This window comes from Gouania willdenowi, chromosome 24 (genome assembly GCF_900634775.1).
Source record: "Gouania willdenowi chromosome 24, fGouWil2.1, whole genome shotgun sequence".
Lineage (NCBI taxonomy): Eukaryota > Metazoa > Chordata > Actinopteri > Blenniiformes > Gobiesocidae > Gouania > Gouania willdenowi.
In genome coordinates, this window is record NC_041066.1 from 9,063,525 (window position 1) to 9,086,261 (window position 22,737).

Below are 22,737 nucleotides of genomic sequence, written 5' to 3' on the forward strand. Positions count from 1 at the left end.
GATCAAGGCTATTTAGTGTAATTGCAGTTTTTATTTCACCCTTAATGATAGCATAAATTGTGATTTTTGGTTGATGAGGTTGTTGTGATTTAATGAATGTTTGCTGTGCATTTATTAACTTTAATTATATTCTTTACAAATTGAAGACTAATTAGTTGAAAATGTTTGATGCAGACACTGCTACAGATTGATAGAATTTGAAAGAGTCTGCTGTTGAACCAAACCCTGTGTTTTGTATGCTGTGTTGAATTAAAGTGAGGAGACATATTTTAAGAAAAATCATTTATTGAGAAGTTTGAGTTTGTAGAATAATGGGTCCAGAAGAGATCTGCTTTGCGTGAGGCGAGTCTGTACGTCTTTGCTCTGAAGGAAAAAGAGTTGTTAACGTCCATAATGCCACTATGCTAAAAAACAAACACTTACGTCTTGAGTGTTTTGTGCCGTGATGTTTAGGGTTACTTGGTGCTATGGGATTCACACACTGGAGTTTGCAGCTTCCTTCAGTAGGGCCGTTCTTGTCACAGATCACTGCATCACAGTGTATGTAAATCTGGGGTGGGGGGGAAGAAACAATTAGAGCCGAACTGGCTTCGCCTGTATTTCTCATCTTCACCTCATTTTTCAAAATCTTTTGATCTTCAAGGAATGTAAACATCTTCATAGAGAAACGTTTCACATGAGAAGGCACTTCAATTCTTGAGTCACTTGTAACAGGATGGAAGACAGTCAGCTGGCTGTCTTCAGTATTTTCACAGCTGTAAATGAGAAACCTTAATGTTAAAATATTACAATATTTGGAAATTTCCTATTGTGCTTCTGTTCTTTACCCGTTTACAATGATGTCCCAGCTGGGTAAAGAGTCCCTATCCTCATGAAGAGTAGCCCAACAGTCCTGCAAGAAAAGCTCCAGCTTAGGGTCAGTCGACTGCATGAGTTCCACCTCAAAATACAGAGGCTGCTTCAGGATCTGAACCACTGGGTATTCATTAGCTTGGTAGAAATTCTCGTAAGTAGAATCTGGAAAGAGGGATTTGTTAACATGCAGGTTCCTGAAAAACTAATAAAGTCATGTTATTCAGAAATGGGGCAGCTTAGAGGTACCATGAGCTAGCTTTAGCTGGACCATCAGCTGGCCGAAGCCAATTTCAGCTTTGGGTTCGTACTCTCTGGGTTTGGAAGTGAATATGAAGCTTCCCGTCTGGTTGAGCACGTAGTAGCAGTAGATGGATTGCCTACAATGACAATATATGAAGTCAGGTTGTTTACCACTAAACAAGAGTGTCTTATGACATACCTGTACTCTGGATCAACTGGGGAAGTGTAGGCTGCTTTGTGGTTATTGAACAAGCCAATTTCATTTTCATACAGCATGTAGTTGTCAATGAACTGGGGAAGTTAAAAAAGCAAATTAAGCTCAATGACATTTTTAGGATTTTGTCATATCTGTAATCTTACAGATCTGGTAGTTCCACAGGAATTGGCACTGAAATGAAACCAGGCAAAATGATTGTTGCTATGATATGGTTTGCAGGACTTGTCCTTTAAGGTGAGCCAGCTTGGATCCAGGTTGGGTACAGACTCCATCTTCACTGCTATGGCAGTTATGGTTCCATTTGGGTAGCATGCTATAAAAATATAGTGAAGTACTGTCTTAAAAATGCAGGATCAAGAAAATAAAGTGTAGTTACATGACAAATTTACTTGTGGTCATGAGAGGGAAACTGCACGACAAGAAGAGGTCATCAAGCATCCATTGGTTGTTGGAGTCCCACAGCAGGATGTCAAGTCTGGCTCTTATTGAATAAGAGGTGACCAGCTGAGACACAGTACAGGTGTTACCAGTGCAGATTACTTTCAGTGAGACATGCATCAAATACCTCAAAGGCAGTGTTTGAAGTGTATGGCACCATGAGATGGAAGTGTGTGCCATTGTCTTCAAATTTGTATTCTTCAGCCAACTCTGGTGTCATCTCTTGAGAGCCAATCATAGTTTGGAAATTCTTGCCTTGAGAGCCATATTTGACACTAATGTAAAAGTACTCGTGGTCACAGGTTCCAGTGAGGGTTGGCATTACTGCAAGAGATGAGTACCAGTGAAACACTGTAGCGTTGATATGCAATGTCTCACTAAGGATAGATACTTACCAATATCATTCAAAGAAGCCTGCAGTTCAAGAGGGTAGCTGAAGGTAGTTTTCTCAGGCAGGATAACAAACCCAAATATTGCATTAAGGGTGTAGGTAGTTACAAGGGGTTCTGGGTTCTTCAGAAAGAAAAGACATGTCAGCATCAGTGTGTAAAAGATAAATATGGTTTTAGACAATTACTTACATGCTTTAGGACAACATCAGAATGGAAAGCAACTTGTAGAGAGAAGGCTTTAGAGCCGTTGGCAAGCACATGCTCTTGGACCAGGTATTTGTTAGCATTGCATTCTTCAATAGTGAGAACGCCAGTGGAAAATGTGATGTTTTTCAGCTGCACATCGTCAAGAAATGTCCCCACATGAGCATTGAACACCACAGCCTCTAGATCAGTATCTGAGGGGCAAAGCGAGGATGTTTTAACAGACAGATTTGAGTACATTCCTTAGAGTGACAGATTTACCATCTTCAATAAAGGGAGGCCTGGCCATCAGAGGGGTTGTAATTGGGAACAAAACTTTGTATTTCACATCATCATGCGTGTTATCTTCTCTCCATAGCACTTCAAGCATTGGCTCTACAGTGTATGTGATGCTGTACTGGTTATCTGGGGCATGGCTCTGCAATTATTTAAGACATTTTAATAAATCATGCAAATGTGCTTGCATAAGTGAAAGTGATTTGACCAACTTTGTAGTATCCATCAGGTGAGCCCAATGGGATCTCCGTGACAATGTGGAAGTCTGTGAGAGACAGCGTGTACTGTCTCGCAGCCATCTGGGACTTATCTAGCCTCTGTCCATTGATGCCCATGTGCATTTCAATGATTTTAGAGCCACCGCTGATTAGTGGGGTCAAACGGCGAGGCACATGCCAGGAGATTGAATCATCAGCGAAGAGGACTCCACCTAGTGAGGGTTAGGGAAATTAACAAGACTAGTAATAACAGGTAGTCATTTTCACATTTGAAGTCACACTTACCAGTGGGACAAGAAGCAGCCAAGGTAACGACACTTAGGTCATCGTTTTCTTTGTTATATATACTTACTCTGAAGACCTGCATGGGGATTCCTGCCACCTAAGAATAAAATACATATGAGGTTTCCATGCAGTGATGGTAGGAGTTCAGTGTGCATTAAAAAGTTCTTACATCTTCTGAATAGGTTTTTCCTGAGTTGTATGGGCTTCTCATAACTATACGAGACATTGTGGTGGTAAAACTATAGTCAGCCTCTTCACCCTCCCTGCGTACTGTTACCATTGGCTCAGGAGTGAAAAATGTCATCTTCCAGATATGCGCAGGCTCTTTGACCTGTAATAGAACAATTACAATCATCATCATCTCCCTTACAATCATCTTGTAAGGGAGATAATGACTGATAATTTCACTAGTAGCAATACAAACTTTAGAAGTTAGGGCCTCTACTTCAACATGGTCCTGGGGTTCCTGTGATCTAGCAACATAATTTGACACCTAAGGACAGTAAAGACGAGGATTACAGTCTAATCCAACACATTCCAGTATGAACCAGGTTATTAATGCAAAGTTACTTACTTCCATATAGTTTCGGTCACAGAGAACCTCTCTAGAGGCCCATTGGTTGTAGCTGCATGTCTGGTACACATCATGGCTAACAGCGTCTGAGGGACCATGTCTGTACATACTGAGTTTTAAGCCACTGTTAAATGTCGTATCATCCTATAAAATGGAGACAGATGTAGAAAGGTAAAGACAGTCACTGAATTCAGGTCCATTGCTACAGCAGATGTCTCTTGGGCAACATACTTGGTTGTCCACATAGCAGCCCAAAACAGAAGTGTAGATTCGTGTGTTGCCCCAGGGGTCAGACTCCATGCTGTAGCCACACTTGGCAGCCAAAGTGGGTGTCAGCATAACATGCTGGGTTCCATCTGGAAAAGAAACCAGTCCTTAACCTCCACCAGTTAAATAATTCAAATATTGTGTAGAATTTAAAGTGTGTTTTACTCACTAATGGCTTCCACTTCAAGCTGATTTCCCACTGCTAGGGCTTTGTCCAATGACAGCCTCATCAGATTACCAACACAGTCTGACTTTAAACCACTGCCTGAAAAAAAAAAAAAAAAAAAAAAAAAAAAAAAAAAAAAAAATAATTGTTAAAGCATTAAATACATACCACAAAACATTGAGTTCCCTACTTGATTGTGAATTGAGCTTCATGTTCGGCCTTGGTTGACCCAGAACCATCACTGCAGTCATCAAGTTCCATATCAAGCTGAATCAAAGAAACACCATCAGTAACAAACACATTATTGAAAACAATGTTACCACCTTGGACTTACATTTTCTCAAACCACCACATGTTGCAGTGCAAAAGTAGTCAAGCTAAAGTTACAGGAAATCAAACACTCCAAGAATGTGGGCATTAAAACCCCAGCAGACCCCACTGAGAAACCAGCTCTGACTGAAGGAGCTGCTTGCTGGCCTGTGGCCTCACCAGCTGTTTTATGTCTCAGGTAATCACAGCTGCACAGGTGAAGAGCATTAATCACTTATTGGCATCGCCTGCCTCTGCATGAGACTCACACACGTCAGTCTGTGCTCCTGTAAACTGCCTCATCTGCATAAATATGAACACAGGCCAGTCAAATAAAATGAAATACAAAATCTACATTTTATTCACCTTTGAGCATAACAGAACACTTCAAATCGTACAGTGTGTTGTTAATAAAGATGTGTTTAGGTTCTGTTCATTTTTTCTTCTTCACAGCTGAGAAAGTCCATGTGGAGATCATATCATTTCTAGTTTACAGTTTATATTAGTCACAACCTGCAGAGCGATGGTTTCACTGCTGTTGTTCTGTGTGCAAAGTGTACATAAACAAACCAGTGAGACTTGATGCTGTACAACAAATCTTCTAATTTGATATTTTATTGGTTAAATGTGATCATGGTGAAATTCCAATATATTCTCCAGATGTATTGTTCATATGTGAGATTGGACAAAGAGACTAGATGATTGTTTGTTAAATCCTTCATGTTGTTCATAGCTCCGTGTCTCTCTAAATACAACATTAAACTTGTATTATTGTATTGTATCGTTAAACTGACTTTCTAGACTAGATTTAACGTTAAATTATGCACCAAAAATATGTTAATATTCTTCTTCTTTTTTCTTTAAATCAAAATCCGTTAAGTTCCATTTTCTTTTAAATTAATTCTGTGCTGATGGTGGAAAACGATAGGTGTAAATCCAAGCTCATTAAAATTGTGACTTTTTAAATGTGATTTCAACAGAGTACTGATATATCCTACGCAAGTTAAAGTCCTTGTTTGAAATTGTACTTGAGTACAAATACATGTAAGTCATACATACAATACTCAAGTACAAGTACAAAGGAGCTCAAATAACTAGTACTCAAAGTAAAAGTTGTTACTTTCACCCATAAATCATTTATAAATCTTACCGCGACTCCCTTGTATACAGTAAACATCTCATGTATAAACTTAAAAAGGAAGAGATCAAATCTTGCATAATTGGAACTAAATTTATTTTCCACAAAGGCATCTGTATAAAATAAAAGGTTTGTGAAAATACAAAATAAAAACAATTATCAGGCTCTAAGTATATAGCTACATTTATGAACTCTAAAACTGAGAAAATAACAGCCATTCACTGATGTTTAATTTGTTGACTGTTTTTTTTATATATATATATATTTTCACAATGTCTGTTGATCATTTTAAAACAAAACAAAAAAAATAATAATAATGTACTCAGTAATGTTTGGGTGTAGAAATGTAACAAATTACTTTACTTCTCTTAAAAAGTACTTAAGTACAAGTAAAATGACTGATTTAGAAATATACTCAAATACGTATCCATAAAAGCAACTCTATTACAGTTACGTGAGTACTTGTAATCCATTACGTTCACCTCTAGATTTCAATATAATAATTAATTAAAAATATATTTATTGATTAGTAAGCTCACCTCATGTCTTTTATAATAATGTCTGTAATCATTTATTCATTTAAATCAATTGTTGAGACGAGGTCCTCTGATTTCAGACTGTCAGTCCCTATTTTACAAAGGCAAATGTATTATCTGGCAACACAAAATAAAACAAAAAAAAAAAAAACAATACATTTAATCAATGTGCTTGGGTTAATGTTTCCAATCATGACATGTCCATGATGTCCATGGTAGGTTGGGAGGATGTTTAGTAGCCGCGGGTCATCTTCTCCTGTTGGTCCAGAAGTGTCTGCTGCAGACTCACTTTAGCATCTTCAAAATCTGGTTTTAGCTTCAGTGCTTGCTTGAAATCACTCTGAGCCTCTTCAAAGAATCCTGTCAAATAAATACAAACACTGTATTGAGGTTCAGTCCAACTTTGGGCAGTGCAGGAACATTAAACACCCATTATTTGCAGACACTTAGCTCCATCTAGTGCTTCAAATGAATATCTGATAAAAACCAGAATGAGTAAAGAAATATTTAATATGAAACGCCTTAATTTCACCTTGTCATTACAGTAAAAATTAAGATACACAAGGTAATGCTAATAATTAATTGCAAAATAAAAATGATTTGCCGCACAAGTTGCATGTAAGTGTCAGCTTGATCAAATGATGGTAAATTTTAGGCCTGAGGAGGAGTTAATATATCAGCGTTTTTTAACCTTGGGGTCAGGACCCAATGTGGGGTCTAGTGATTGAGAAAAAAATATACTAAGTTATTATCATTCTTTTTATTTAAGTAGGAACAGTAGATATCAATGAACATTCAAAAAAATGTAAATATGTCAGATTATAGCATAGGCTAATTTCCATATGTTGTCCCTAGACAACATATTTTCCTAATTGGTGTTTTTTTGTGCATTTAAACCTTTTTAACTAATAGAAATGCAGTTAAACATAATGTTTATGCATCAGGAGATTGACCCAATACAGTATAACAAACAGGATCAAGAAGAAATTCTGTAAAAAAAAAAAAAAAAAAAGTCTTTCGGGTCACTAGAAATTATTGGGGTAACAATTGGGAACCACAAAATTCATTACTTATAATTCTTTTTTTAATGTTCCTCATAATTGGTGGGATTCACTTTGATTTATTGACCTTATTTAGAGACCAACAAATCTCATTCAACATCATTGACTCACATCACTAATGTTAAATAAATCTGAAAATGTTTATTATGAAACAGATTGATTAATTACAAGAAACCCTTCAAAAAAATAATCGCTTATTAAACTGCAATACTGAGGAAAAAAATTATCGCAATTAGATTATTTTCCAAAATCGTTCAGAGAATGTTATTTTTTTTATTTATTTTTTTTCTGAATTGATGGAATAAAAAAAAAAATTGCCCCGTTTCTCTGTTTTTATAGGAATAATTTTTAGTTTTTTCTGAGTCAATTTTACAAGGGGAAAAACAGGAAAATATTTCCTATAAAAACAGAAAAACAGGGCAATTTTTTTTATTTTTGTTTAATTTACTAATTTGTATCTCATCAATTCAGAAAAAACGAAACTTTGTTCCTAATGTGAATGCAATAGGCTTCCGTAATGTTTATCCTGTTGAACAGTTTGATGCTGACAGTTGATTGCAATGTAAACAAGCAACATCACATGGACTTTTATTTTGAAGTTTCGGTGGGAATCCTCTCAATGTAGTTGGCACAGTGCACTATTGATGGTATATTTGGTGTCTATCTTACCTAATCTATAGTGGATGAGTCCTCTGTTGTAGAAAGGTATTTCAAACGTGTTGTCAGTCTGTATTGCTGAGGTGTAGTCATCTATTGCTTCATGAAAATCCACCCGGAGGTATTTAATCTGACCTCGGTTGTTATAAGCAGTAGATAGATGGGATGCTTCACAGTTACTGTACGGAAAACAAAAGGTAGGTTTTAGCACATATAATTAAAAAAAAAAAAAAAAAAAAAAAAAAAAAAAAAAACCTCTCCGCCGGAAGCGGAAACCGGGTCATCGACTTAAAGGGCGACGGAATTCAACGCAACACACGCCGCTCACAGGAAGTACATGTCACCATTAATGAACGCACAGAATACTGACAGTACCTGGACTGTAAGCATGAAGAAATAAAGCTACTGTAGAGTTCCTCTGCCCGTTTAAAATGATGTTTCTCAAACTCAAATTGAGCATTTTTAAATGTTGAATAAATATCTTCCGCCATCGTTGGCCACGAAGAACGCGCAGCAGAAATACGTGCCCTGACGTAACAGTACGTGTTTGTGTGCAGAGTGGGCGGGGCTTAATTTAAATCCTTTACAAAACAATAATACAGTAAGCAAACTTAGAATGATATCAAACAAATGCACATTTAGTGTTTTTTTTAAAGTAGATAATTGTGTTGTGTTTCTAAAATTTGTAAATTGCATTCTTTTTTTTTTTTTTTTTAAAGTAAATGCATTTGGATATAGAAAAAGTCAGACTTTTTTTTTCTTAAAAAAATGTCCTGGATTTTATCTTAAGTGATTGGTTAAGGAGGTTAAGTGATTTTTTTTTTTTTTTTTTTTGTTTTGTTGCAAAGAATACATTTTTTCAAGTAGCAATTTAACTAAAGTTACTGTTTTGTTTCGCTAGATTACACAGGCATTCACCAATGAGCCTCAGCAACACACTCTCCTGTTGTTGCTGATCTATTACTTTTCTTATTTTTTGATATAATCATCACTAATGGGTGTTTTCGTGCTTTGTTTGGCCACCTGGGCCACTTTAGCGTCACTTGTTTAAATGCATAAACCAAGTTTGTAAGATACAAACAGGTTAAGATACCTTGTTGTTTTTCTCAAATATATTATTTCTTTACGTTTAGTTGCAAACTGATGAAATAATAATAACAATTATATATATATATATATATGTATAGACAAACCAATTCTCAACACATTTTTCACCATTCAGTTTACATTTCCAATTACTTGTTTTAATTTGTTGGCAGTGGCTATCCGTACGATTGCCGTATCAATATACCGACATTCTATCCGTACGCAGTTACCCTATTTGGCCAGTTTAGGTCACGTGATAGGTCAGTCATTGGCCAGTTTAAACCTTACCCTAAGCCTAACCCTAAAATTTGTTGCGATATTGGGTTATAACCTAACCCTAACCTTAGGACGCTATGTACTTCGGTAACCATACCAATAGCATTGGGGGTTGTCTGTACGGCAATCGTACAAATAGACACTTTCTAATTTATTTTGTTTGTTTTTTTAATAAAATAAAAAATAAAAGCTGGTATCAAGCACACATCTGTCACCATTTGTGATATTGTGTACACTCGCTGCTTTTAAAACTCAACAAAGACGCAGCCAATAAACAAAGTGGTGGAACATTCCCTGACAATCACCTGGGTGAGGAAGCCAACGGTTCAGGTGAAAAATAGCACCCAAAGGAATTAAAGGTCATCCACAAACCCTGCACTTCCTTTTTGTGGCCCATTTCTCTCCATAAAAACAACAGGTTACCAAATAGAAAGGGGAAAAATGTACATCCGAGTCCAGGATTTGTTGCTTTTAGTGAATACCAAAGTTACAAAGTTATACTGCACTTGCTGTGTTCCTATGTGTGTTCTCCTTTTATGAGGAGTTGGAGTAAAAGTGTTTTCTTGGAAGCCTGATTTTCTGAATTTTGGCAAAGAGTCCTCAAGCAATAACTTAGTTTCACCGCCTCATATTTAAACTTCTCCTAAATGTTGCTGTTTGCTGAGAGAGTTAACACAAAGCATTTAAATCCACTTTGGTCTGGCACGACCAGAACTGACGTTTATCACAAATGCACAGCATTGGACATGTATTTTATCCCACTTTAGGTATTAAACCTCATCTAGACACAAAACGTTCAGTTCAGGAAGAAAATATTGGATTATACACAGGGGGACATTTTTATAAATAGACATCTGTGGTTAGAAATACATGACAACAAAGGTATTAACAAAAACTGATGATTTATTTGATTTTTTTCTAAGCAATTTGCTACTGAAATAACCTTGTAACCACAAAAACATACAGAAAAAAAAGTTATCGTTTCTAGAAGTCATTCAACACTTCTAGAAACAATAACTATTGCTTTTAACAAGGACGTTAGCCTTGCTCGAGTAGTAAATGTAATGTAATGTAATTATTATTGATATTTTTGTGCTTTAAAGCAGCCAGCAGGTGACCAAAGTGCTTTACAAAGATCAAAAAGCACACAGCATAAAAATAAGTGAAATTAAATTAAAATATATATGTTTTAAAGAGACGTGAAGAGATGCAAAAATGAAATAAAATAAAATAAAATTATTCTGCTTTTATTGTGCTCGTCCAGATTTTCTGTATGTTTATTCTCCTTATTTATATGTAGGTTGCCCTAAAAAGTAGGGTTTATTAGTGTTTGTTTTAAGACTGGTTTTTAGACTGGCTCCCAGTCTAAGGTGAATCCTTGCCTAGTTATAGAATGAGCATGAGCATCCTAAGAGACTTCATACTGAATCAGCAGGTTTAAAATGAAAATAAAAACTTTCATCATTGTGCCAAATATGATACAATACATGTTTTCTGTATGTGTTGCTCTGCAGAGAGATGGGGGGGTGATGCTGCCTTTGGTTTCTAATGGAAACAAATTCTCTTTGATGTTCACCATCTTCAACTACATCTAGAGCAACAGTGTCAAACTCATGGCCCGGGGGCCAAATCCAGCCCTTTGGAGCATCCAATTTGGCCCGCAGCAGAAAGTAAAAATTCACAAAGAAAGCATGAATCATTAGCTGGTGCAGATTTTCAGAAAATAAAAGCAATGTTTCTAAATGTCGACAAAGTATAATTGCGCTTTGAACATCTTTACATTGAAGGTTGTTCTGGGGAGGAGCCTCCTAACTCCTGTGGAATCCCATCCCGAGACTTCGCTGCAGGAAGATGGACGCTCCAAACCTCCTTATAACTTATAACACTCTGTATTCCTTTGTTGTTTCACGTCTAATGTGGCAGTAATCATTTCTAAGTATAATGCTAAGAAATGTCCCGGTCTCCTCTCTTCTGTTTACGCGTATCGCGCCATGATTTCTCGGAGAGAAGTGGTCATGTGACCGGGTACGACACTTTCCTCAAATTATTACATAATATTTCCCTTAATTACATAGAAATTGTTCACAAAATGTAGAAAATTTAAAGTGAATATCCTGTTGGTTTTGAAATCTATCACTTATTACTTAAATGGTTGGTTTCTTACATATTTTGTATTTTATGTGTACGTAGAAGTGTAAACTAGGGCACAATAATGTTGAAATGACTCATTTTACAGCATAAAATCTGTGGCCCACTTGGGATGAAACTACTCCATATTTGGCCCCTGAACCAAAATTAGTTTGACACCCATGGTCTGAAGGTATAAGGTGGATATTTAATTGTGTCCTCTCTCTCTCTGCTGGACTGAACCCCTGAACACTGACACTTTGTGCCACACTCGATGTGTCTTTTCCACTTCTCAGAAGCGTGCGAGTCCCATTCATCTTCTCCCATCCTCCTGCCTGTGTGTGTGTGGCAACCATGAGCTGAAATAGCAAACAGACATAAAACATCTGTCTGGTGGAGGGCGGGAGGAAGAGGATCCCCACCAGACTGGCTGGTAAACGTTGTCCATGTTGACTCTCGGCCTCGCACACAGAGAAGCTGTTGTCCGTCCTGTTTCAGGCAAACAGGGGCGACTCATTCCAGCAGTTACACGTTGACCTCTGCTCACTGCAAAGCGGAAGGTGTAAAAAAAAACAACTGATGGTAATGGCAACAACAAAGACAGAGAGGAGCTCAAACAATGACCATCCAAACTAAAGTATCCTCTTAAATCAGCTGTTTTTCAATGTGTTTTTATCACTGACCGACTGATGGCTTTGTGTGAGAAAAAAGAACACATCAGGGGTTAGAAAGTGACCCCCACCTGACCTGACCTGTTTGAAAGGTCCGCAAAAATGTCAGGGTTCTACATTCATGTTTGTCTTTCTATATTGACGTAGAAATACATACAGATATTTATATGGTTATGTAAAGGGATACAAGGTCCTTATTATGTCTGTGGACACATTCTCATAAATCAGCACTGAAGGATACTCAAGCTGGCACACGGTCCTCACAACTGTAGTGTCAGAACTCACGAAATGACTTTTATTACAAGTCAAATGTCGTATTAAAGAACGTATCACGCTTTTTTTCAACCTTAAACTGTCATTTTGAAATATGTCCCCGCATCCTTTTCAACTTTCCCATCATTTCTTGTTCCTGTGACGCACAAAAAGTCACAGAAAATACAAATGATTCACCTTAATTACACACTTAAATTAAACAAAACATGACGTCTGATTTATATTCATTGATCTGCTGTCTCGAGCTTTAATATTTATACAAGTGTGCAACACTTCAGGTTAAAAAAACCCAAATATTTTAATAGAAACAATAATTAATTTAGAAAATGACATGTTTGAGAACTATTTCATATGCAATTTGTAACACAATACGGTGGTATATTGATGTATATGACACAGTGATGTTCATCAGTATTATTATCTAATTGATGATAATATTTGATAATAATAATATCTGCAAATTTTTCACACAAATTAGATAAATTGCAATTTCTTTTTAGAGTTTTTTTATATTTAATTTTGTTTTTTTAAAGGCTGCACTCAATAATTACACGAGTCTTTCTGCATACAATGTGCATCCAAAATAAAGTCTGTTTATGCCTTCCTAGGTGTAGTTCCCTGAGATTGAATTAGTTTTTTTTTTTTTTTACTGGACTTGTTGCACACCTAATCTAATCCTTTCAAAAATAATTCTCCTATGGTCTTCCAGTGAAACATGTTTGATGAAATCACAAAAGATTTACACACTTTGTATAGTTTTTATTGCACATGTTTGCCACTTTACAATATATATATATAAACACTTTACGGGTTTACAGTTACAAAATATGAACAATTCATCTGCAAAGTAGAATACAAGATGCTTTATTATTCCAAAAGTTTACAAAAATATATGTTAAAATATAAAATACATTACCAGTTATTGTGTCAAATGTCTGTCATTTAAACACTAGTTTGGTAAAATATTAATATATATTTATATATATTAAAAAAAAGACATATAAAAGCATTTTTTGTGTAATCACAAAAGTAATATATTATATACATTGTTCAGCATTACATGTAAGGAAAGTAAAATATATAGGATACGACACAGAAAATACAACAACCACATGTATTGTGTATTATTATGTATGCGAGTCACAATATGTATCCTATAATGTACAAATGTATATAAAATACACTGTTCAATGGTGATGTTATCAAAGGTGTGGGATGTGACCTGGAGACATTGATTGCTGATCTATACATTGTTACTTTTAACATAACTTTAACCTACAAGCAAAGTAAAAAAAAAAAATCTTATAAAACTACAGTAATTGATTCACTTTAATGCAAAAGGACCATGGACGCAGAATGCGATGCAGGGTTTTAAAAGGCATCTTCACTCAGTCTGTGCATGGTGTAAAGGAACCACACATCCACATGTTCATGATGCAGCTGCTCCTGCAGAAAACAAACAAATGTCTGGTCAGACAGCAGGTTAGTCCAGGAGGGAATAGAACTGTAGACACTAACTGTGTTGGGAAGCTTCAGGCTTGGCCGAGCATGTTCTCCAGACGCTCCATCCTGCCAGACATGTCAGCTAGTGCGATCAGTCAAGGAAACAAATGTCACATGATGTCATAAAAAATAAAAAAAAATCTTGGAGAGAAGACGCTAGAGAAAAATATATCTTGAGACTAAAATAATCAGAATGAATTTTCGGTTTGTTTTGAGTACGGGCTGGATTAAAGTTAGAATACCAATGCCAGTCGAATAGGTCGAAGTAGTTTTAGTCTCGACTACAACAATTCTGACCAAATTACCTTTTTGTCAAATGACTAAAAACAAAACGAACAACACTGTCATCAGACCAGGCGTGTCAAACTCATTTTAGTTCAGGGGCCAAATACGGAGCAGTTTATCTTAAGTGGGCTGCATATTTTAGGGGGGAAATTAGTAATTGAATCCTTACTAGTGTTCTAGTTTACACTTCCACATATGAATAAATGATCAAATATGCAGATATCAGTCCCTGTAGAATCTTCACTTTCTATTTGTTCAATTGTGCGGCCCATTTTTATGTAGTATGGGGAAATTCTGTAGAAAAATTTAAAGAAAATTGTAAGATTTGGGGAAAAATTGAGAGTTCTTTTAACAATATGAAAGTGAAAATGATATATGTGATATAAGCATGGGGAAAATGTGAATCCTGCAAACATGTATTATTTTGGAGATGTCTCGCTGAGATATGTACAACTGAACACAAAGATTCATGGTTTCTCTATTGCTTTCTGCTGTGGGCCAAATCAGATGCTCTAAAGGGCCAGATTTGGCCCCCGGGCCTTGAGTTTGACACTTGTGTTCTAGTCACTGGTTAGTTTTTAATGAAATAGAAATCATTTCAAGAAATTAAAGGACTGGATCTCAAAATCAGTGATTGACAAACTGGTGGGTCGCAACCCTAAAGAGGTTCGTGGACCCGTTTGTGGTGGGTCGCTGGCCTTTGACTTAGTAAATTTGCCTGTATGATGCAGTCATCGTATCAACAATTTTGTGGCAGCTATTTTGTATTTTGTATTCTTACTTAGAAGAAAAGAAAGCCTTATTATTGGTTTCACTGATGCTTTATTGCCAAATCCAACATTTCATGTATTTGGCAATAATACATTAAATGTTGAGTCCTTCCAGACTAATTACGGTTTTTTTAATCTGGAAGGGCTCAGAATGCCATCTATGCACTTTTTGGTTTTCAATTCAAATAGTTGAGTGTTAAACGGAACATTTTCCATATGAGCATGACAACCTTTTGTTCATAATTTAACTTGAACTTTGTGAATTGGTACACTGTGATATATTGCCTTATACTGTATGTCAGGTTCAAACTGCAACATGTTTTCATTAAATACTAAAGTCAGGCCAGTTGAGAAGCGCTGCTTTAAATGTTTCGCTAAGCCTCCAAACTCCTTCCCTGTGAAGCGTTGTGTGTCACTTTGGTTCACTGGTAACATCTCCATGAGTTCCTGAGTCACAGGTGTCGGCTCACATGTCTGAACACCATAAACTCTTCTCCACCTGAAACAACAGGAAGGATATGCTTGGTTGTGAGCTGCTGGATGGCCGTCTGCGTCTGCTTCTGGAAAGCCAGCCTGGCTTCACACTTGCAGGGATCCACCATCACCTCGGCCTTCACCTCTACGCCGGCGAGAGAGAAAATTTCACATCAGTTTAACAGATCATGCATTGTTGAGAGAAAACACGTGCAGAATACCACCCGTACTCCTTATTTTCCCCAGCTAGCCTGCTGTTTAAGAACTGAAGGAAGTGCATCTTCACAGCTGGTTAAACAGCACAATGCTAGTCTATAATGTTACCAGATAATTGTCCAACATTTGCTATGATAGATCACAGAATGAGGGATTGTGCAACGCTTGGTTGGGATGTTGTGAAGCTCTAAACAGAATCCACACAGTTTGCTCTTACGTTTCAGGGAACATGTTTTCTTGTCCTCATTCAAGATATAACCAATCCGGCACTTGCAGTAAAACGAGGCGTTGCTGTTGACACAAATGTGTTGGCAGTCATGTCCAATGGCACAGGGGTCCAGACCTAAAAAACGCCATCGTTAACGCCTTTCAAGATGTTAGCACGTGCACAGTTTCATGTGTAACTTGTGATGTGGATGCAGAGGCTAAAAAAAACAGTTGTGTTTTGTGTTTAAATGAGTTTGTGCTGGAGAATAGCTTTCCTTCATTAAAAGTCATGGTCATTTTTTTCAATTACGACAACAACAACACGTATTCCGAGGGTTATTTTGAAGTGTTTTGTTGTGTTACAGCTACTTCACCGCATCTCAGCCAAGGTCATGAGCAAACCGCTGTGTGTTGGACAATGCAGGTAAAATCACAGATCACCAACAGGACAAACAAGTGGGACAAAGTCTCAGACACGAAGAGAGGAGACGCACAAAGACCAAGAAATGGAGGAGAGTCTCAGTTGTCCAACAGTGTGAACCAGACCAATTACAACCTTGATTGTCGACTTTAACTTTACAATTCAACTGATTGGGAAACTGAGGATTCCTCGTACACGTCAAAGCATTTGGATACTTTGAGAAACACATGACTTTAGAAAAACAATGATCTAAAGTTTTGGACTCAGTGGCCCCAAGACTTTGCAAGAGTTTGACGACTACGAGCAGGTCCTAGTGCTGACATCTGCAGTCCATGTGGGGGTTGGAGAACATCTGCCCTGCAATGTTTAACTCATCATTTCAGAGTTTATCTTTGGATAAACACAGCATCAATGTTCCACATTTTGTAGCAACCCCTCCCGTGGACTGTAGGTGCATCTTACTGAGGAACTGGAGGAAAAAGGTCGGAAGATGGGTTTCAAGTCCCCCTTTGTCCTACCGCACAGTGTCTCCCTGAACTTGGAGGTGAGCTTCTCGATGACGCCGTAGGTTTCCACATAGAACACGTGGTCCTCCAGAGGGAGGCTGGCCATCTGCTGCAGGGACCGCATGTCTGCTCGATCCACCCCGACGGCGTAGATCTCCACACCTGCTGCTCGAGCTGCAGCAGACACTTCCTCTACCTGGTCCTGAGGTCTCCCGTCAGTCACGATGATGGCCACTTTGGAGATGTTCTTGGAGCGGGGGCGAGCCCCCGACTGCTCAGTGAAGGCTTCGTTCATCGCCGTCTTGATGGCCAGGCCGGTCATGGTGCCAGCGGCCAGGGGCTCGATGCGTGAGATGGCTTTCTTCATGTCCAGAATACTGGAATGGTCTTTGAGCAAGAACTCAATCTTTACCGTGCTGGCGTAGTTGACCACCGCCACCCTGGTGGCGTCCGAGCCCACGTCCAGCGTGTCAACCATGTCGGCCAGGAATATTTTCACCTTCTCAAACTCACCAGGGCGAACGCTACGAGAGCTGTCAATGATGAAGACAAGGTCCAGTGGGCGACTCCTGCACTGGGCGTCTGTCTCTGGTGGAACCATGGCAGGGTTAAGTCCAATCATCAACACAAAAGCACATCATTATACAAATAGAAGCTACATTTTAAGGAATTTAAAAACAGAATGGAGGATAATTCCAGGACACACAACACAACGTGACAACAACACAATAAAACTGTATCGGGTGAGAGGTTAAAATCCCAGGCTGTGTTTGAATAATGCAGTATGTTATTATAAGACATACTGGGAATCATGTCAGAGTCCGATCCTTTCATCTCATTGTCTTAGTGAAAAGGATGCTTTAACGACAACACACATCATCACAACACATTTGATCATGGACAGTGTTAGAATCTCCAAGTTCACAAGTGCATACACAATAAGCAAACTCCTGCTTTTTAGCTTAGGTCATCATCTTTAATGTGGGTTTGACTTCATCATGAGACCCTTTGAGGGGGAGTTCGCTTATGTGGCAAATTCAGTGAATGTGGAAAATGATCACTTTGTACATCTTTACACAGACAAAGAAGTGCATGCATGATTATCTCAAAACACTAAATAAAACTTTTTTTTCCGACCGTTTCATGATATTCTATTTGATAATATTGTGACGTTCCAATGTTATATGTATCTGAAGAGATGCTTTTGATCAATTTAAATGTTATTTCAACCAGTGTACTAGTGAATTTGGGCTAAAACTACTTTGCAAAGACTACGACTAAAACTAAATCAAAATTTGCAGTCATAATCAACACTCGTGATTGTTTTTGTCCTTGTAACGGACTTGTTGTGAAATGTCTTTAGTTTTTTGTTTGTTTTTTTTTATCACTGATCAAAGCAAACAGATCTGCCCTTAAAGCAGGATCATCAAACAATCCTGGTTTTGGCCCATTTGGACTAACATACGCATGAAGAGAAGAATTCGCTTGGAAAACAACCGTAACTGAGAGCAAAACATTTTGTAAAATTTGAATCTTGAGTTTTGGTGATCCCGCTTTGGGAAAAAGAGCCGTTACAGGAAGTGAAGTGCATTGTTTGTGTGGGAAAAGCAAACCTGACTGAAAATATTCTACCTGTCTCCACAGGACTGACGGTGGTGATGGAGCCGCTTTGGGTACTGACCGGTAGTGTCACAGGGGCGGTGGTCCGTGCTGGCAGGGTTGGTGGTGGCAGCGTTGTTGCTGGTAGAGTTGGGAAGGTGGGATGGGGGAGTTGGACTGGGAATGTTGGTTCAGCAGGGTTTGGGTCTGTGGGGCAGGGGCCTTTCAGTTGGTGAGGAAAGGGGCCTTTTATTACACTGGGGTGTGGGTGGACCCCTGAGGGAGGGGACAGACCTTTGTATATGTGGTGCATTTGTGGTGCCACGGGCCCTTTGAACCTGTGGTGATAGGGCGGCATGGGGGCTGGGGGTCTGTGCTGGGGAATGAGTGGTGGAGTTAGCGGAGCGGGGTGGTACAGTACTGGTGGAGGGATCCTTGGTGGCTGGTAGTGGTAGTGAAACCTTCCTCTATACGTGTAGTCACCTCTGTGAACTACAGGCCCAGCAGGAAGGAAGAGTGATAGAGAACATTAGTAGGTGGACGAACGATGGAAAAGGACTGAGTGAGTGAGTGAGTGACTCGTCTAAACCGGTGGTTCTCAACCTTTTCAGCCCACAACCCCCAAAATAAAGGTGCCAGAGACCGGGGACCCCCACTGTACCTGAAGATGGCTGAACTCAGACATGAATATTGATGAACAGTCATTTTTGCCATAAAGTCAGCAAAGTGAGGGTCCATTGTTCTATGAATCTGTGATAACCACATTTATTTCCAATATCCACTGTTATCCAGGAAATGTATTATTATTTGTGCCGTAGTCATATCTTAAATATGAAAATCCCTATTTTAATCAGGAATAAAAAAAAATGACCAAAAATGGTGGAAAAGGGATTTTAAAAAATTAGAGTGGACAAAAATGGGCAGAAAAAGTGGTGAAAAGGGTTCAATGTGTCAATATTGGCAGAAAAAAGCAAGAACAATTCAGTTAAACTGACAAATCATAAATGTGGTTACAAATAAGCTTTAAATATGTATGGTGAAAAGAGGTTAAAAGTGACAATAATGGGTTAACATATGCAACATCGGGTGGGGAAAGTGGTAGAAAGGGTTTATAAGTGCTGAAAATGTCTCGAAAGTGGAAAAAAATGTGCAAAAAAGGCATTGAAATTTGATGGAGAAGTGGCAGAAATGGGAGTAATGTAGAAGAAATGCATTAAAAGGAGAAAAAAAGTGATGAAAATAGGTTCAAATATGGCAAGTTTAGTGTAGTTGCAGAAAAAGGGTAAAAATACGCAAAAAATGGGCTCAAATTGTTCAAAAAATATTCTTATTTTCTTGAAGAGATCTGATGACCCCCTCCCAGTGTCTCCCGACCCCAAATGGTGTCCTGACCCCAAGGTTGAGAACTGGTCTAGACTGCAGGCAAAAAATCAGTAGAAGGGTGAGTGAGTTTACAGACACACGGTTGATTTCAACAAGCTGGAGTAAGATTATAGATTATTATTAATAGATTAATAAAAGATCTTCAAGCATTAATATTACAAGACCATTCAATACGATCCTAATGTAAATGCAAAGCAGAGGAAAATGGTAGAAAATACCTCACTGTCATTTTAATTTCACTTAATCACATTTTATTTATTTGAGCTCTTAATTTAGACTATTTTATTTTATTTTAGTGGACCCACATGTCAGAATTACTTATACATGGCCTTAATAAGTAACAAATAAATAATAAACAAATTCCTTGTATTGCAAAGTAATAAAACTTTATAAACTTTGCATTATGACTGTGGGTAATGATTCACATCTCTTAAACGTTTTGAATGCAGATTCAGCAATAAATTTAGCTTTTATCATATTTAAACTTAATAAGTGATTTTGACCTAAAAAGGTCATTTAAAAACATTGGATTCTATTTGAGACTTCCATCATAAGGTTTAAAAATGTGCACATTTTGAGGAAAGCGTTTATTCCTCGCAGTAGGGGAAAAATACATTTCTAAAATGTTATTTTGAAATAAATACAAATGTATTTATTTATTTTTTATCAATGGGGAAAAATAATGATCTTCTTTTATGAGACTTTTACTTTATTTTTTAATATTTTAGATGTCTTAAAAGTACTAAATGCTTCAGATTATTCTTGCGTTTTTTTTTGTTTTTTAGTTAAACGGCAAAAGATAATATGTAAAGGTTTTATTTATACAGACAACTTTTTTCAGGATTTCAGCCATACATCAAAGCAATCACCTCTGAGGAAGACTGACAGTTGGCAGCCGAAAATTGTGAGATCAAATTTCCTGGAAAAAAAAAAATTTGACTGAATAAATGAAACCTTAACATATTATTTTAAAAAGAAAACAAAATAAACTTGCTGGAATTACCAAAGAGCAAAGGAGCTTTGGGGGGAAAAAACAAAACAAAAAATATTAACAGTAATTTTTTTTCGTCACTTTAAAGGCATTTCTTCCATTTTCCTCACTTTACAAAGTCCAAAAATACCACGTGAATGGGGAATCTTGAAAACTTACTGGCAGGGTTCAGGGTCCTGATTGGTTGCTGTCTGTTGATTCTGCTCTGAGCGTAACTCTGTGCAGCCATGAGCTGAGGGTCTCCAGGGCTGAGGTGGTATGTAGCCATGGTGTCTGACACCAGCAGAGCAGCACAGTACAGGAGGCTCCACAGAGGCTTCATGGTATCGACTCTGCTGGTCTGACTGGGTCTCAGTGTGAGGATCAGGATCAGGATCCCCTGCAGCTCTGCGGGGGTCAAACGACCTCCACATATGAAGAGATCTCACAGAGAGGCGTCATGTCAGTCCATCCAATCCAAACCTGGGACTAAAGAAGTAGGAGGGCATGATGTGGAAGAGGGAGGAGATGCTTTTGTATTCATATTAGTGTCCAAACATAGCTGGAGGCCTGGGCAATATATCGATATTTAAGATATATTGGGATTTACAATATCGCCTATATCGATATATTTTCACTTTCACTACTTCTCAGAACAGCATAAAAAGCAGTTAAATGGATTTGTGAGTACATATTAACCCAGACCTTTCCCTAAAAAAGCCACATGACAGAACTCACTCACACGTGCTGTCCCTTATAGGAGTGGTTCTCAAACTTTTTTGGCCCAAGTCCCCCTTTCTCTTATTTCTGAACATTACTACATTACTACACCTTTTTGCTTAGAAAACTATAAATATATATATATATATATATATATATATATATATATATATATATATATATATATATATGTATGTTGTCAGTGGTTCCCAACCTTTTTTGGATCGTGACCCCATTTTGATATCAAGGATTTCTGGCGACCCCAAATAAATTTCTTTTTAACTCAGATATTTTTTTGAACTGCATTTTAGTTTAACTAGATTTATATTTCACAAAGTGAAAGCATAGAAATACAGTTGTTTAAGATTTACTGTGGTTTTAATTAAAAAATAAAACAATAAAACTTTAAAAAATCGGAAATTTCAGGCGACCCCAAGGTTGGAAAACCCTGAATTAATGGATCCTGAATTGATTTATTTCTATAGTTTGTATCATTTCTGTGATATCACACCCTGGGTCAGACCATGTCTGACACTTTGTTAATTTGTTGTTTCCACACTCTCTCTCTCAAGTACCCCCAGTGCCATCGCGTACCTCTAGGGGTACACGTACCCCATGTGAGAAACACCGCCTTATAGCAGTTGTTCCCATTCTTTGATGTTTGTTATGCTGTGTTACAAATACAGAGTAGCCAGGATTATAGTGCACAAACATGTGGCAACTCAGACATTTCATATATATATATATATATATATATATAACTATTTTGATATTTAAGAAAGTGAAATCAATTACTAGACCTTTCAGGCATCCCCAAAGTTAAAAAAAACACTGCTTTACAGGATAAAAAGCCAAAAGTTGCACATATTGTGCAGTTTTTGTTAATAAATGTGCCTGTGTGGTATTTTACATTAGCAAATTTAACCCTTAACAATTGTCTTTCTGGTCAGACTTTAAGCTAAAAACATCAAGATTTACATCGTCTATCGCCTTTTTGACAAAAAAACATCAAGCTATGAGTAAAGAAAGATAGGGTAGATGTGCAAAAAATAAACAAAAACCATAATTTCAGTGGACACAAACAGAGTCGCAGAGGAGACTGTTGTTGAAATGTTTATTGGAGTCAAATATGATTCCACAAGGATAAAAATCATACTACTGGTAAAATAAGAAGAGGGTAGAAGTGCATATAGGCATGCAAATACTAATGCTCACAAGATTAAGAATCTCTAGTAATTCTTTGAGAGGCTGAGAAAAATCTCCTTTATTACAGCTTCTCCTTTAATGGACCTCTCACCGTCTGTGCTGAGCAGAAACACAGCAAAGCTCAATAAATACCAGACAAAAATAAAGAAGTGCTACAGACTCCATTCAAGACTGCGATGGACTAAGTCTAAGTTGTAATAATTAGGGCAAA

The 22,737-nt window shown here is 37.6% G+C and overlaps 2 protein-coding genes and 1 pseudogene across 3 annotated transcripts; all 3 read right to left on the reverse strand.

Annotated features, from left to right (window-relative positions):
• Positions 1-283: 283 nt before the first annotated feature.
• On the reverse strand, positions 284-4,419 carry LOC114458054 (uncharacterized; annotated as a pseudogene).
• Positions 4,420-6,134: 1,715 nt separating this feature from the next.
• Positions 6,135-8,365, reverse strand: ttc32 (tetratricopeptide repeat domain 32). Its single transcript, XM_028439482.1, has 3 exons — positions 8,209-8,365; positions 7,846-8,012; positions 6,135-6,475 (listed from the first exon to the last, which is right to left on the reverse strand). Exons 1-3 carry the CDS (start codon positions 8,322-8,324, stop codon positions 6,348-6,350), a joined length of 411 nt encoding a protein of 136 aa, XP_028295283.1. The 5' UTR covers positions 8,325-8,365; the 3' UTR covers positions 6,135-6,347.
• A 5,433-nt stretch (positions 8,366-13,798) lies between these two features.
• matn3a (matrilin 3a) lies at positions 13,799-20,992 on the reverse strand. 2 transcript variants are annotated; one of them, XM_028439479.1, is made up of 5 exons: positions 20,781-20,992; positions 16,661-17,236; positions 15,732-15,857; positions 15,345-15,443; positions 13,799-13,854 (listed from the first exon to the last, which is right to left on the reverse strand). In XM_028439479.1, the coding sequence occupies exons 1-5, from the start codon at positions 20,941-20,943 to the stop codon at positions 13,799-13,801; spliced, it is 1,020 nt and encodes a 339-aa protein (XP_028295280.1). In that variant the 5' UTR covers positions 20,944-20,992. The 2 variants fall into 2 exon arrangements, with proteins under 2 accessions (XP_028295280.1, XP_028295281.1); XM_028439480.1 differs by lacking the exon at positions 15,732-15,857.
• Between the last annotated feature and the right edge of the window lie 1,745 nt (positions 20,993-22,737).